This window comes from Zeus faber, assembly GCF_960531495.2.
Source record: "Zeus faber genome assembly, chromosome: 16".
In the NCBI taxonomy this organism is placed as follows: domain Eukaryota; kingdom Metazoa; phylum Chordata; class Actinopteri; order Zeiformes; family Zeidae; genus Zeus; species Zeus faber.
The window spans coordinates 20,383,817-20,398,802 of NC_137202.1; the positions used below are offsets into that span (position 1 = coordinate 20,383,817).

The window sequence follows — 14,986 nt, forward strand, 5'->3', positions numbered from 1 at the left end:
CCATCTCTTTCTTTATCCCTCGCTCTCTACTTGCTCGTCAAGGCGCAATTATTTGCAATTTGCCTAAGTTATCCATTTGATGGGACACCAAGCATGAAGACGAGGCAATTTGGTGTAAAATGGTGGCAGGCAGGCATGTGAGCATATCAGTGTGTGTGTGTGTGTGTGTGTGTGTGTGTGTGTGTGTGTGTGTGTGTGTGTGTGTGTGTGTGTGTGTGTGTTGGGGCCAGAGTCAGATGGGGGGCCTGCGTGACGACTGTCACCCAAAACTGAATATTAATGTCTCCGGGGGTGGGCATAGTGAGACAAAGGTAAGAGTTTGGGGTTTGAATGTTTGTGTGCGCGTGTGTGTGTTAGCCTACCAGTCAGCGCACATGACGATGTCAAAATGTCCCTCCAACGGTGAAATATCTGCGTCGCAGTCCCACCGCAGCACCCTGGGAGACACACGCGGATGAAACGTCTGGTCATGCGGAGAGCAGGGAAATACAAACACGGAACATTTCGGAACTTTAAGACATAAAAGGAAAGAAACCAAGGGCCAAGGACCCCGAGTGAGCTGCTTTCCACCTCCCCGCCGGAAATTGCATTTTAAAATAAACAGTTTGATGCTTTTCCGTCCCCATCCGTCCCATTTCATTATCGCTCCCCATTCATCCATCATCTCCACTGTCTTGTCTCTTGCTTTGTGTCGCTCAAAGAGAGGAACAGTGGGGTCGGAGCAAGAAAGAGAGACAGAGGGGTTAAGAGAAGGACACTTGATAATTATATGATAGACACAAATACAGACACACACCGACGCACAAACACGCACGCGCACACACACGCGCACACACACACACACACACACACACACACACACACATGCATTTAGTCTCATCTGGGAATCCATCTCACTTCCGTCCATTTTGAGTCTTCCTCACACTGTTCTCACCTCTCTCCCGCCCCTCTCTCTATCCCTCCCCCTCTCTCTCTTCCTCTCTCTCAAGCAGAATGGGTATTAATTAGACATTATTAACACTCAGTAAACAAAACATTAGGCCCCGCGCTAGAAACGCAATCTGTATGCTCAGCAGGGGAGCGAGACGCACACACACACACACACACACACACACACACACACACACACACACACACACACACACACACACACACACACACACACACACACACACACACACACACACACACACACACAGCCCCTCCCATCAGCCAATCGCAGAGGGGGGGTGGGGGGTGAGGTGGGGGGGTGTTCGGCGCAGTGGCCTTCACCCTCTCAGGCGGTGCGGCGATGACAGGAGGCATAATCTGAAAAGAAAACAATCAAAGTAATGCAGCCTAATTATACGTTTACTTTTTCACTTCATCTTCTCCCCGTGTTAATACACGCAGGAGATAGCTGGCGAGCGAGGCAAAGAGGAGGGAGAGAGGAAAAGGCACAGGAGAAAAAATGGTTAGATCAGTGAACAGCAAAATGACTTTTAGGAGGGGTGGGGGGGCGACAGCAATTAACGCCGTTTTAGCCTGTCCTTGGGTTTTAGGCGTGTGCCTGTGTGCGTGTGTGTGTGTGTGTGTGTGTTTGTATTTATCCGCGCACACGGCGGGTTATCCGAGTCGAGCGATTGTCGGTGATAGAGAGTCGTCCATCCAGAAACCATCGAGAGAAAAACCTTGAGGGAACGACGCAGAGACCCGCGCACATGCACACACACACGTGCGTACGTGCATACGTATGTATGTACACAGGGACGTAGAGACACGTAAACACACGTACACATACGCACACACCTACACACCTACACACACACACACACACACACACACACACACACACACACACACACACACACACACACTCACAATAGCTAGTCAGAGATGATCGCCCTTCTTTTTCAGGTAGAAACACTTAAACAGCAAAAAGGATCCTGGGTTCGATTCCCGTGTCGGTCTCTGTTGGCACCGTGCTACAGTGGGTTCTCCCAAGTAGAGTGCTTTCTGTGTGGAGTTTGCATATTCTCCCACGTGCTCACAAGGGGTTTCCTCCTTGTAACATCAGTAAGGACCCCCACCAAAACCATGCAGGACGTCGTCGTCTGACCAGTGCTGGACGTTTGTAATTGGACCCCAGGCACGGCTGTTCGCTGCTCCTGGCTGCCCCCCGGAGGAAGGGCAAGCCAGGATGGGTCAAAAGCAGAGATCTCATTTCACCAGCCACCATTTAAAGCGTGTGTGTGTTGGTCGCCGTTGCCGCATGTGTGTGTGTGTGCCGTGTGATTAATAAAAAAACATCTTTCTTCTCAACTGTGTCTACTTAGGGGAAGAAGCAGGTGAGTAAAGCGTTAATGACGGTGGAGAGCCCCTCGTTACATGACGCCGGATCACAGAAAATCCAGCGAAAATATTTTTTTTCGAGTCAGGGAGCTTGTGTGGAGGAAACGCCGCAGCGCCCGAGCCAGCGACCTGCTGCCAAACGAAATACTGCAAAACGAGGCCAACGCAACGGGCCTCCTTTTTCCGTGACGGGCCTCCTATTCACCCGCGGGTTCGAAAAAGCCGCTTGCAAATGCTAAATCATTTTGAAATCAAACCCCCAAACAAAATAGAAAGTAGCTTATTGTGGCCCGAAGTTGGCACAACACAGCGGCGGCCTTTCATGGCTGGATTTAACGACGCGTCAGTGTTTGCCGCTGCCGCAGTGCTTACGACATGATACGCAGCTAACACCGTGATCTGGCCTGAGATGTGCGACGTGAGCCATCCTTCCATCAGAGCATCGGTCGGAATAAAGACGTGAATACAAGTTTTACAAAAAAAATATATTATACTTCACTCCCGACTCACCTGCTGGATACACGCGTGGAGCCGAACGTCCCGGCTTGTCGGTTTCTCTCGATCACCCCTCGTACGTCTGTTCGCGTCGCCATTAAGGATCGATCGACAATGGACACGTACGTGACAAAAGTCGAAAAATACTCAGAAAGGGTAGAAAAAAAAAAGAGAGAAGATGATGATAAACGGTTCTAATAGACAGGAGAGAGTCAAATACAAAAAAAAAAAAGGATTAACAAAAGGATTGACACCAGACGCACATTTATAAATAGACAGGTATAAAACTAAAAAGTTGAAACTAAATGCAAATGACGAGAAACAAAGGGAAAGTTGCTGGACCAGACAAAAGTTACATTGAAAATAAATATATACGACATTTGTAGTTTAGTCACATTTTTGCAAGAATTAAATCTTGAAAACCACAAGCACTGAGCTGCATGTTATCCCTGCGATCTGCTTTTCACTTGCAGATCATTCGATGTTCAGGGCGACAATATATTTATGTTTTCTATTGACTAATGTTGATGATTCTCTCATGTAACATCGACATCCATGTTATGAATATATCTGTATGTTACAGGAAATTTCCCATCAACTTTTGTGTGAGATGGTGAATTCAAACAGCGTGCAAATGAATCAAGACACACAATAAAGACATCAATTAAAGACAGACACATGTCACTGACACACACACACACACACACACACACACACACACACACACACACACACACACACACACACACACACACACACACACACACACACACACACACACACACACACACACACACACACACACAGGTTGAGTGAGCAGGGATGATCTCATGGGATAGACAGGGAGATGAAGATCACAGCAGCCTCTCACTGGATCAATGGGGAGGCTTTTAACCACACACACACACACACACACACACACACACACACACACAGACACACACACACACACACACACACACACACACACACACACACACACACACGCAGGGCGATTGATGTCAAGTCGTCTATTAATACACTGGCTAGTGGAGTTGCAAAGCAATTCAATTAAGATTTCCTTGTCTTTAAAGCCAGCAAAGAGCTGAGACAAATCCAATCGACGGAGGGGGAGAAAGAGAGATGGGAGAGAGAGAGAGACAGAGAGAGAGACAGAGAGAGAGAGAGAGAGAGGGGAAAGCATGATTAATTGATAGATAGTTGAAGAGCCAATCCAAGATGAAGGCGGGCTTCCACACGTATGCACAGGAACAAAGAGATTAGCACGCAAACTATCATGCTTATGCAAACACACACACACAAGTGCAAATTTATATACACAAACAAGTACACACAAACACACACATAGCACACCTGTGCATCAGTGTGTCCATGCATAGGGATGGCAGGCCAAAAAGCAGAGCTGCTTACTGTAATCCCATAGCCAGCGAACAGTAAAGGAGGGGTCACACACACAGACACACACACACACACACAGGCATAAATACACACACACACAAACACACACACACTCCTTTTGACAGGCAGACATACACACATGGTGATTGTGTGAGCGTAATCGAGCATTAAAGATGAGGAATATTTGCCCCCGTCACTTTAAACAGACGAGAAGACTCTATTGACATGCATCAATCATCCTTAATGGAAAACTTCCATTGATTTCCACCGTGACTATCCAAGGTCACAGTACACTGCTATGGAGCGTGTATCATTAAGAGTGCGTGTGTGTGTGTGTGTGTGTGTGTGTGTGTGTGTGTGTGTGTGTGTGTGTGTGTGTGTGTGTGTGTGTGTGTGTGTGTGTGTGTGTGTGTGTGTGTGTGTGTGTGTGTGTCATTGCATGTGAATCTCCAGGAAAATAGATCTCCTAGAGCGGAGGTTCTCAACCTTGGGGTCGCCACCCCAGGTGGAGGTCGCTGGAGATTTCCAAGAGAATGATAGATTGAAATGAGAATGAAATGTTTTTTCTTTTTATTAAAAATGTGGTTAAATAGATTTGAAATATATCGTAATTTCTGTATAATGAAATGATAGTGGATGATACTCAAAATCACAGTAAAAAAAGATTGTTATTTGGACACCGTCTGCTGCTCATACAGGAAAACTAAAATGTGAATTACAATGAGAAACAGCAGAGAGGTTGAGAACCGCTGGATTGGTCATATCTTATCCACTTCACCGTCAAAAGAAAAAAATATATATATGGATTGTCACTCCAAATTACATTTGTATCACAATACAACATCTTTAGCCGTTAAAATGGCAACCGTACAATGAGGCCTTTCCAAACAAGCACAATACGCGAGCGGGTGACCCTGAAACAGGAAGTGGGTGTCGAGAACAGCATGCAAATAGCCCTTTATAGCAGAGCCCAGAAGGCATTATTTCCCTCTCTCCAATTCCATTCTTTCGCTCTGATTTTGGTCTCAATTCCGTCTCTGTGTTTGTTCTGTGAAACAAAGCGATCGGTCAATGCCGTATTGTGCGTATGTGAAAGAGTGTGAGAGTGAGTGTGTGTGTGTGTATGTGTGCGTGTGTGTGTGTGTGTGTGTGTGAGTGTGTCAGTGTGTGCTCCACGCCGGTATTGTTTCGGCCTCATTGTGATCAGTGGAGGGGCATTGTGCCGAAGTGAAACAGAGATGTCGTGAGCCGAGTTAACCAGGCAAAGGGTCATGTTTGGCAAGAGGGGACGAAATGTGTTTTCCTTTTGTTCCTGCTTTTGTACATTAACTGTGGCGAGTTCCTTTTTCTCGTCTGGGTCATTGTTGTGGCGGCGAAGAAAGATCCGGGGGAAAGAAACCAGCGTGAGTGGGGAACAGAGGGGGGGAGAATCGGAGAACAAAAGCAAAAGGTGAAGAGAGAGGAAAGAAAGCACCGTTGGAGAAAAAGTAATGAAAATAATCGTTTCGGGACAATGGGGTGACGCGGGAGACAGCGGTTTTGAGGGCAGAAAGTCTCCAACATATTAATTATAGGTCTGAAGTTTTTCACCGCCTCGCCCAAACTTTGAACGCCGGATCTAAAAACGACGAGGGCACACCTGATGAAGACGACGTTGAATCCCAAAAAACGTCATCCCGCCGCAAGCGCGCCCATTATGTGAGATGAAGTCCCAAACTGGGGTTTTGATGGGATTAACGATTATGGTCCTCTCACCATGCCACCGTGGCCGGATAGGGGGGTGTTGGGGGCGATATTCATCTACAGTATGTGTGTGTGTGTGTGTGTGTGTGTGTGTGTGTGTGTGTGTGTGTGTGTGTGCGTGCGTGCGTGCGTGGACACCTCATCCGTCACTCTGGCCCCTGGAGGTAAAGATGATAACAAAAGCACATAATTTTCTTGGCAATTTTTATCCAAAAAAGTGCGCTCGTATTAAACAAAAATAAATAAATTAAAATAATAATAATAATAAAAAAAAAAGGTTCAAACGAATCCTTCTACCGTAAAAAAGAGTGAAGTCAAAATTTTCATTGAGTAATTGCGTGAGACGGGAAAGGACGTGGGTTTGGTTAATGCAATTTCCACCCATGCCAATGTTTCAATTACAGCCCTCCCCAATGAAACAATTATTCATGGATATAAGGAAGAAAAAAAAAACAACAACGGAAAAATAGGTCCGTTAACATAATAACTAACTGTGTTCTGGAGCTGCGTTGCCTTTGTGGAGGCGGAATCAAATCAAGTCAGCTCCGCTTGTGCAGTCCCTTATCACAGAAGCGGTCTCGAACAAAGGACTTAGGCTGCGTTTACTACGCCAACTGAAATGACCCCGTTCTGACGTCTTGACCACATGCGACAGGGACCGGATGTGCATTATGAACGTTGAAACAGGAAAAAATAACTACACTGTTGGGGGAGCACTCAAACAGTAGATGGAAATAAATCAGATGCCACACGGCTTCCGTCCAAATGCATCGATCGGGATTTGATGGGTCACTGCGATTCAAACGTCATCAATGCGACAATCGGGACGTGTACAGGTGGAGACAGTTCAAACAAAACTTTATTTATTTGCGCACCCCAAATTGACTGACCCACACGGCCAGGCTTCGGTCAGGCCTCTCCGCTTTCTTCTTCGTCATGAAATTGGATTTATTTGTTGTGTTATGTGGTGTGGTCTGATCCCAGTCACCTAGATCCAGGTCAGGTGTGGCTGCTCTCCACACTATCCCCACACCACACGTACCTCTCAAGAAAACAATAGCTTGAATTATAATTTCTATTTCACTTGCATCCATGGGCTTAACCATGAAGTGCGCGCGCCCATGTTTGCGCATGATTTTAAATGTTTTCTTTTTCCTCCCGTCTGAAAAAAAAAAATCTGACATAGGCAACAAATTGGAACTGGGCACTAAGACCTGTGGTGTAAATGCAACCTTAAAGGACTCGCCAAGTCAGGGGAAAAACTTTCCAAAACCTCAAGGATATGGAAGAGGGATCCATCGCCCTGGATCAACACATGGTGCCTCATTGGGAGATATGACAATAGAAATAGAAAAACAACAAAAAGCAAAAGAGTTAGCTCCTAATCAGCTGGTGGAAAGACGTAATAACGGTGAGAAATTAGGATAAAAATAAAAACACGACAAGCACAGATCAATCATTATAGAAGCAGTATAACCACTCCCTGATTGTGTGTGTACTGTAATGTGTTTCTTCCAAAGTGTGATTCTTCCAGAACAAGACAGTGAGATGAGCTGTGTATCCATTAAAAATCTATAATATCCATGAAACATCTATTAGGCGTAATAAGTGGAACGGAAGCTCGGTGCGGTGGATCCATTCTCCCGCCGAAACTCCTTGCAAAATAGAGAAACGGAGAAGGGGATGGATACGGAAACGGAGCCACGTACGTTCTGCTAGCAGGAAAAATAAAAAAATAAAAAATGACATATATCGAAATTAATTACGAGATAAAATAAAGAAACAGCGAGTGAGAGAAAAAAAAAAAGAAAAGAAAACCACAAAGAGACGGAGAAGAGAAAGCGCGAGATTAAAGGATACTCTGAATGGCCTTCTCGTTCCCATCTGATAGCAGAACTTCCTCCACGTCAGCACAAATGGCAACCTGAGCGAGGGGGGCGGGGCGGGGCGGGGGGGGTGAGAGAGAGAGTGGGAGACAGAGAGAGAGAGAGATGACGAGAGACCGAAACGAAACAACATAGAACAAAAGAACAGAAGCAAAACCTCCCCTAGATTATGCAAACATCTCATCCCCCCTCTCTCTCCGCTCACACACACACGCACGCACGCACACACGCACACACACACACACACACACACACACACACAATAATGACAATCCCATATCGGCAAAGCTTGACTCTTGGCGGCCCCCTCTCTCTCGCTCTCACTCCATCGCTCCCTCTCCTCCCTGCCAGCCCCCCCCCCCCCATTTTTTATGTCTGCATTATTTTAATCATTCAATCAAATCAGTCAATACTTTTATCATGGCGGCGAGCGGTGGAGGCTGCTATCTTGCTATCACTCTGTTCAGTAATTGCATTGTGACAGGGGATGATGGCGAGCGCAGAGCCTTTTCATTTGGCGCTGGGTGTTTATCGGGCCGAGCCATCACTCCGCGCACCGCTGTCACTCTACACTCTGCTCGCCAGGCCTGCCTGATGCCCTTCATATAACTTTGCGGTGCAGACCGAGGGAGAGAGAGAGAGAGAGAGAGAGAGAGAGAGAGACAGAGAGAGAGAGATAGAGGGACAGAGCGAGAGAAAGAGAGAGGGAGAGGCAGAGAGAGATGAGCAAATGGAGAGAATGCTTTGTGACGCTTGAGAGAGAGAGATAGATATATACAGTAGAGGGAGAGAGAGAGAGAGAGAGAGAGAGAGAGAGAGATGGAGAGAGCGAGAGAGAGATGTAGGCCTCGCTATAACCCAATCTTTTCCCCTTTTCTTTTCTTTGGGGACGTTATTTTTTCTCATTTTTATCAATGAATGTGTGTCAGGCTGTCACCGTGTGTTAGGGACTGAGAGTGTGGTGGTGGGCCTGAGTGTGTGTGTGTGTGTGTGTGTGTGTGTGTGTGTGTGTGTGTGTGTGTGTGTGTGTGTGTGTGTGTGTGAAGGCATCAGAGTGATTACTGCAATAGTGCACATAGGGTTCCTATATGGGCAGAGTCAATTTAGGGTAGAAACATCTGACGTAGTAAAATTCCATCCATTTTACATCCATCTTCATGCCACTCCTAAACGAGCATATGTCGTAAAAAACACAGAGACACACACGCACGCACTCCTCTGCTGCCAGGCCCAGCAGGGTGTGTGAGGGTCAGCGGGCGCTGTGTGTTACACCAGCTGCTCAGAGGAAGGGACGCTCGGACCCTCGGGCCCCGACCCAAGCGCCCAGCCAGAAGATCAGGGGGCCGGGCCCGTCGACCGCCCGGCGCCACACGCTCCACGTTACGAGCGTCAACGCATTTTGAAGTTTACGGCCAAAATGCCAGGATACCAAGGTGAAAAACGACTTTGGTCGAATAATAAAGAGACTCGGATAATATTTGAATGTGCAATTAAAAGGGGAACCCCAAACCCTAAATAATTTGTTTCCATTGAATACTGACGTATTTGCTCTTTTCATAGCACTAGATGGATTCTGGTCCAAATGTTGACATTTCAGTGCAGTCAAATGTAGAATTTGGACAACATTTGGAAAAGCTGCCGTTTGACGCTCCCAGGCTTCACAAGCTCAAGGCACACGACAGAAGTCAGGACGTCACTTCTGGAGTTCCTCAAAATGGGCAGGGGAACTCTGGGTAGGGAATGGTAAAATATGCAAGAACCTTGACAATACAGCAAAACCCTTCTATTTAAAAAGCCTTTTCTCAGACATTTAAAAAATAACACCAATTTCTGTCATTTGCCTGTGCGTGTTTATTGGTGAAAAGGAGCGGCGGGTTTGTATGAAGGACTGTGTTTGTGAACTGGCAAAGAGACAAACCTGCCAATTATAAACCAGTTGATAGAAGGGTGTAACTTAAAGTTGTACTTGAAAATACCGGTCTGTGGGAGGGGATGTGATGAGGAAGTGATAGAGAGAGGGAATTCAGAAGGATGGATGGAAGGATGGATGGATCAATGGATTAATGGATCAATGGATGGACGGATGGACGGATGGATGGAAGGATGGATGGATCAATGGATCAATGGATGGACGGATGGACGGATGGATGGATGGAGGGATGATGGAAGGATAGATGGATGGATGGATCAATGGATGGATGAGAAGGCTGGATGGATGGATGGATGGATGGATAGCACAAAACAGGCAAAGAGAAATGGCCGCGTGAAAGGGGGTGTGAAAAAAAAAATGAGACAAGGAAGAGAAGAAGAGAAATACGTGAAGTAGATTTGAAGGAGAATAAACCAATGGTGGAATGAGTGAATGAGGAAAAATATAGAGAGAGAGAGAGAGAGAGAGAGAGAGAGAGAGAAAGAGAGGGGAGGGGCAGGGGGAGAGGAGGAGGTGTGAAGGAAGGTTTCCATCTCAAGCCACCAATGTCAAAACATGGTGTATCGACTGCCAAGAGATAAAACCCAACGCACGCACACGTACACACGTGCACGCACACACACACACTCACACAACACACACACACACACACACACACACACACACACACACACACACACACACACAAAAAGGCAGCATGATCGATCCGACACCGACGCCTGGCTCTGTGGAAGGGCTCTTAAGACCCCGGCTAACAACCCCTATGGCTGACAGCTCAGCTCAGCGTTTAAGACCCTGGTCCATATGTGTCACTACTGTAGCCATGGTCGGTGTGTCTGTACGTGTGTGTGTGTGTGTGTGTCTGTAGGTGTGTGTGTGTGTGTGTGTGTGTGTGTGTGTGTGTGATATCGCGGAGAAGATAGTCTCACAGCATGTTGAAACAACTACTTATAAGCCCTCAAAATGTCTGGATATAATGCAAATACATTATATCCAGACGCCATAAACCCTAGTTAGAAGTTAGGCGGCAGAGCGTCGACCATGCCCATGAGCCCGGGCATGCCTCCGTCGGAAAATTGGTTATTATTAAATATTGAACTTTTATAGCACATATAACACTCATCTCATCTGGCTTGTGATGACTGTTATATGTGTACAGATAAATACACACAGCCAAAGGTATGGACACTGGGTGTCCATGCTGTGTGTTTATTAAGTGGTGGTCAATTTCACCGGAACAGTCAGAACTGTCTGTGTGTGTGTGTGCGTGTGCATGCGTGTGTGCATGTGTGTGTGTGTGTGTGTACGCGTGTGTGTGTGCACGTGTGTGTGTGTGTGTGTGTGTGCGCGCGCGTGCATGCGTGCGTGCGGGCATGCATGCGGGAGGGTTCCTCTTACCATGAGTCCAGCAAGGCAGGTCATACCTCCCCCTAACTCACACACTGCACCCCTGAAAGAGAGAGAGAGAGGAAAGGGAGGGAGAGAGAGAGAGAGAGAGAGAGAGAGAGAGATTCACTTAGCCGGTTAAAAAAGCAGTCTCCCCACTCTCCACACACACACAAACACATGACACATATCCCCAAACAACAAACACACTAATGCTCAAGCTATTGCACAAATGCACAGCGGGGCAGAAATATCAAGTCGACCATCAACATGGCTGCCGAATACTGAGCACATAGCAGCACAAGCAACACCAGCAGGAAATCAGAGGCGAGGCGCACACACACACACACACACACACACACACACACACACACACACACACGCACGCACGCACGCAGGCAGGCAGGCAGGCAGGCCTGGGGGCTTGCTCTGTCCTTCTAGCCCTCTTTCCTCTCTCCCCTTCTGGATTCTTTCATCTCCCTTCCCCTCCGTCTCTCCGACTGTCCCCTTTCATCCCTCCCTCCCTCCCTCTGCCTCTGCCCCCCCCCCGGTTGACCTTCACTGCTCCGCTCTGATCAATACGCCTCTCTTCCTCTCTTGAATGTTAAAAACAGGAAATCAAAGGCATAGCGTTTCGCCTTGAGTGGAAATCAAAGGTGCCTGGACGCCTTTCAGCCCTGCGTTGCAGGCCGCCACCGGAACGGAACGGACCAGGACCCGGTCACGCTCCGGGGCTTGATAAAACATGAACCACTTAAAGCACACACTCAAGTAGACACGCGCGCACACACACAGACACACACAAACACGCACACACAAACACGCACAGACACATGCACACTTAAACAGCCACTTAATCATAAACTTAATTTGTTGTTTGTTTTTACAATATCCTGTGACTGTTATTGATATTGGTGATGAAGATGATGTGGCAGCAGAATGGGGGTGGGAGGTCGGGGGCTGCTTGTCATAACTGTTTGTATGTGGTTTGTTTTAATTTTCACAATCAACGTTGTTTTGCCAGTGTCTTCCTGTTGTTTACTTGTTGTTTCTACGTCTCACTCAGGCTGATTACCCCCCCCCCCCTCAAAGAGGCGATCATGATTAATTAAGAATAATAAAAATACTATAAAGTCGTTCTCCCATAAAAAAAAAATAGAAAAAGAAATTCAATAAATAAGTTGTGAGGCAGATGGCTAAATATATTTGTAGAAAGACCTCTTTCCTTTGTGGCACAAACAGCGATTCCAACACAATGGAAGCAGTTTGCCAAGCTCTGCCAAGGAAGTCGGGATGTTCACAAAAGGCGCAAACTTACTTGAATGAGTTGGATTTCTTCAGACAGTAATGAGCCATCACTTCTTCTGATGGCCACACACCTAAATCAGGGGGAGAGGAGGAGAGAGAGAGAGGGGGGGGGGGGGGTTGGGAGGAGAAAAACGAGGGAGGATTAACGTGATTAGATCAAACGACATCTGCTTTGTTACCGCAATCAAATCGGGGGGGAATTTGTTGCCGGGATTTTATAAAATCTTTTTTTTTTTTTTTTTTTTTTTTTTTTTCCCCGCTGCGAGGATCCGCTTTGATTTCAGCCACTGAATATTTTGGACTCGTGCGGCTTTGTACACTTGACAAACAAAAGGCGTGTAAACAAACCAAAAACCCGGCGCTCGTCCTTTGAAAGCCGCCGCGCCCGCCGCTTTTTCCACGTTCTCACCGTGCGCCGGGGCTCTCCGGTGGCTTCCACCTTGCCTGTGATCCAAGCCTCGCATGTCTGTCTGCTTCTCCATTTGACTGTCTGTCTCCCCTAAATCCTCCCAACACACCCTCTCCATGGATATTCTGTATGCAAGTGTGTGCGTGTGTGCGTGTGTGTGTGTGTGTGTGTGAGACAGGGGGTCCGGTGGGTGATAATCACAGCATGCAGGCCTGTCTGGCTTATCACCCACTGTCAGCCCTTCTCCTTGTGCTGCGGATGCGGCACACACACGCACACACACACACATTGCTATCCTATCTCCCTCTTGTACTCTCTCTCTCTCTCTTAATACTCTCACACACACGCACACGCACACAGTCCAAAATGTACCTCTTGGCAGTAAAAGAAGTAAACAGTTATTTGAATAAAACTTCAGCTTTTGCTTGGCACTATGTGTGCGTGTGTGTGTGTGTGTGTGTGTGTGTGTGCGCGCGTGCACGTGCGCTGACACGTATACATACACGTGTGCGTGTTCACACACGGCCGTGACATGGGCGTGCGCCCGCCAATACAAGAGTGTCAAGACGGGAGAATGAGGGGATAGAATGAGTTGGGAAAAGCGAGCACAGGAGGGAGACAGAGATAGAAAATGAGCGAGGCGCAGAGCAAACACGGAGGAGGGGGAGAAAAGGCAGTAGTCGATATAATAAGCGGCTTACAGGCGGTCTCTCTTCACCTCATGGGGCAGACATCACTGTTCTCTCACTCTCCCTCTTTGTGTACCCCCCCCTCGTCTCACCCCCCACCGACCACCCCCACCACACACACACACACACACACACACACACACACACACACACACACACACACACACACACACACACACACACACACACACACACACACACACACACACACACACACACACACACACACGCTGCGTCAAGATTAACTCAAGCAAGCAGGATTTAATAATGCCGACTGATAAAATGTCCAAAATATTCCAATTCCACATCACAAAAAAACCCCCATACAAAATACATATATACCTTTTTTTTTTTTTAAATACAAATAAAAATATTTATAGAGAAACCAGAACTGCTTCAATTTGGCCTGGCCACACACACACACACACACACACACACACACACACACACACACACACACACACACACACACACACACACACACAGACACACACACACACACACACACACACACAAGTACAGTGGCAGCCAGAGTAGTTCTGCTATGTATTTGGAGAGCATCACAACATGTAGGACTGTAAAAGGTGACATTTTAATATTTTTTCCCCTCGCTTAAACCAGGCACTTGTCACACAGTGGAGGAAGAAAATTATGTATTATATATAAACAGTATATATATATATATATAAAACAGTATATTTATGTATTGTAACATAATATTTATATATTATGTTACGGGCACATCGGCTCACAAGAAAAAGAGTTTGGTGCGAGAAAAGTTACGCAAATTTTTTCTAGATTGATCGCAGTTTGTTTTTTCAACCCTCATTATGAGTGTGTGTCGTTGCAGAGATTATACTCTTAAAAAGGAAATCAAAACCCTGCCACAGGTGAATAGGGGAGTTTTAAATATGAGAGGTTTTTGTTTTTTTTGTAAACAGAACATTCCATCATGCTGATCCGGTCCATTTGAGCTGCAGTGACCTCGGGGACAACAAGTGAAGTGTTCCCTACTGGACCGTCTAACTCTATATTCCCTTCATGATGAGAGTGATCATGAGACAGACAGACAGACGAGGAAAAAAGTCACACAAAACACAAAGTACTAAAGCTTTGAAAAGCATATGTGAATCTGATGTTTAATCCTCAACTGCAATAACATTACCAGCCCAGGTTGATGGCCAGCGTGTGTGTGTGTGTGTATGTGTGTGTGTGTGTGTGTGTGTGTGGGGAGGAGGGGTGGGCGTGTCTCGCAGGTCAAGGTGCACTGTCGGAAATGAAGAGATCAAGAGCAGAGAGCAGATCACTCTTTCTGAGGATGATGAAATTACTTCTCACCTTCAATTACTAGATGAGGAAAAGGTTGCAATCTGTGTGTGGATGTGTGTATGTGTGTCCAAAAAGACTTAAT

General features: G+C 46.6%; 1 protein-coding gene across 1 annotated transcript in view; it reads right to left on the bottom strand.

Annotated features, from left to right (window-relative positions):
• Positions 1-14,986, bottom strand: part of camkmt (calmodulin-lysine N-methyltransferase) — a gene marked incomplete at its 5' end in the record, with an annotated part of 119,846 nt that overhangs the window by 20,670 nt on the left and 84,190 nt on the right. Inside the window, 5 exons of the mRNA XM_080016418.1 lie at positions 363-437; positions 2,842-2,908; positions 7,828-7,891; positions 11,182-11,233; positions 12,488-12,548. Coding sequence (XP_079872544.1) covers positions 363-437; positions 2,842-2,908; positions 7,828-7,891; positions 11,182-11,233; positions 12,488-12,548 — 319 coding nt within the window. The remainder of the gene's footprint in view (positions 1-362; positions 438-2,841; positions 2,909-7,827; positions 7,892-11,181; positions 11,234-12,487; positions 12,549-14,986) is intronic.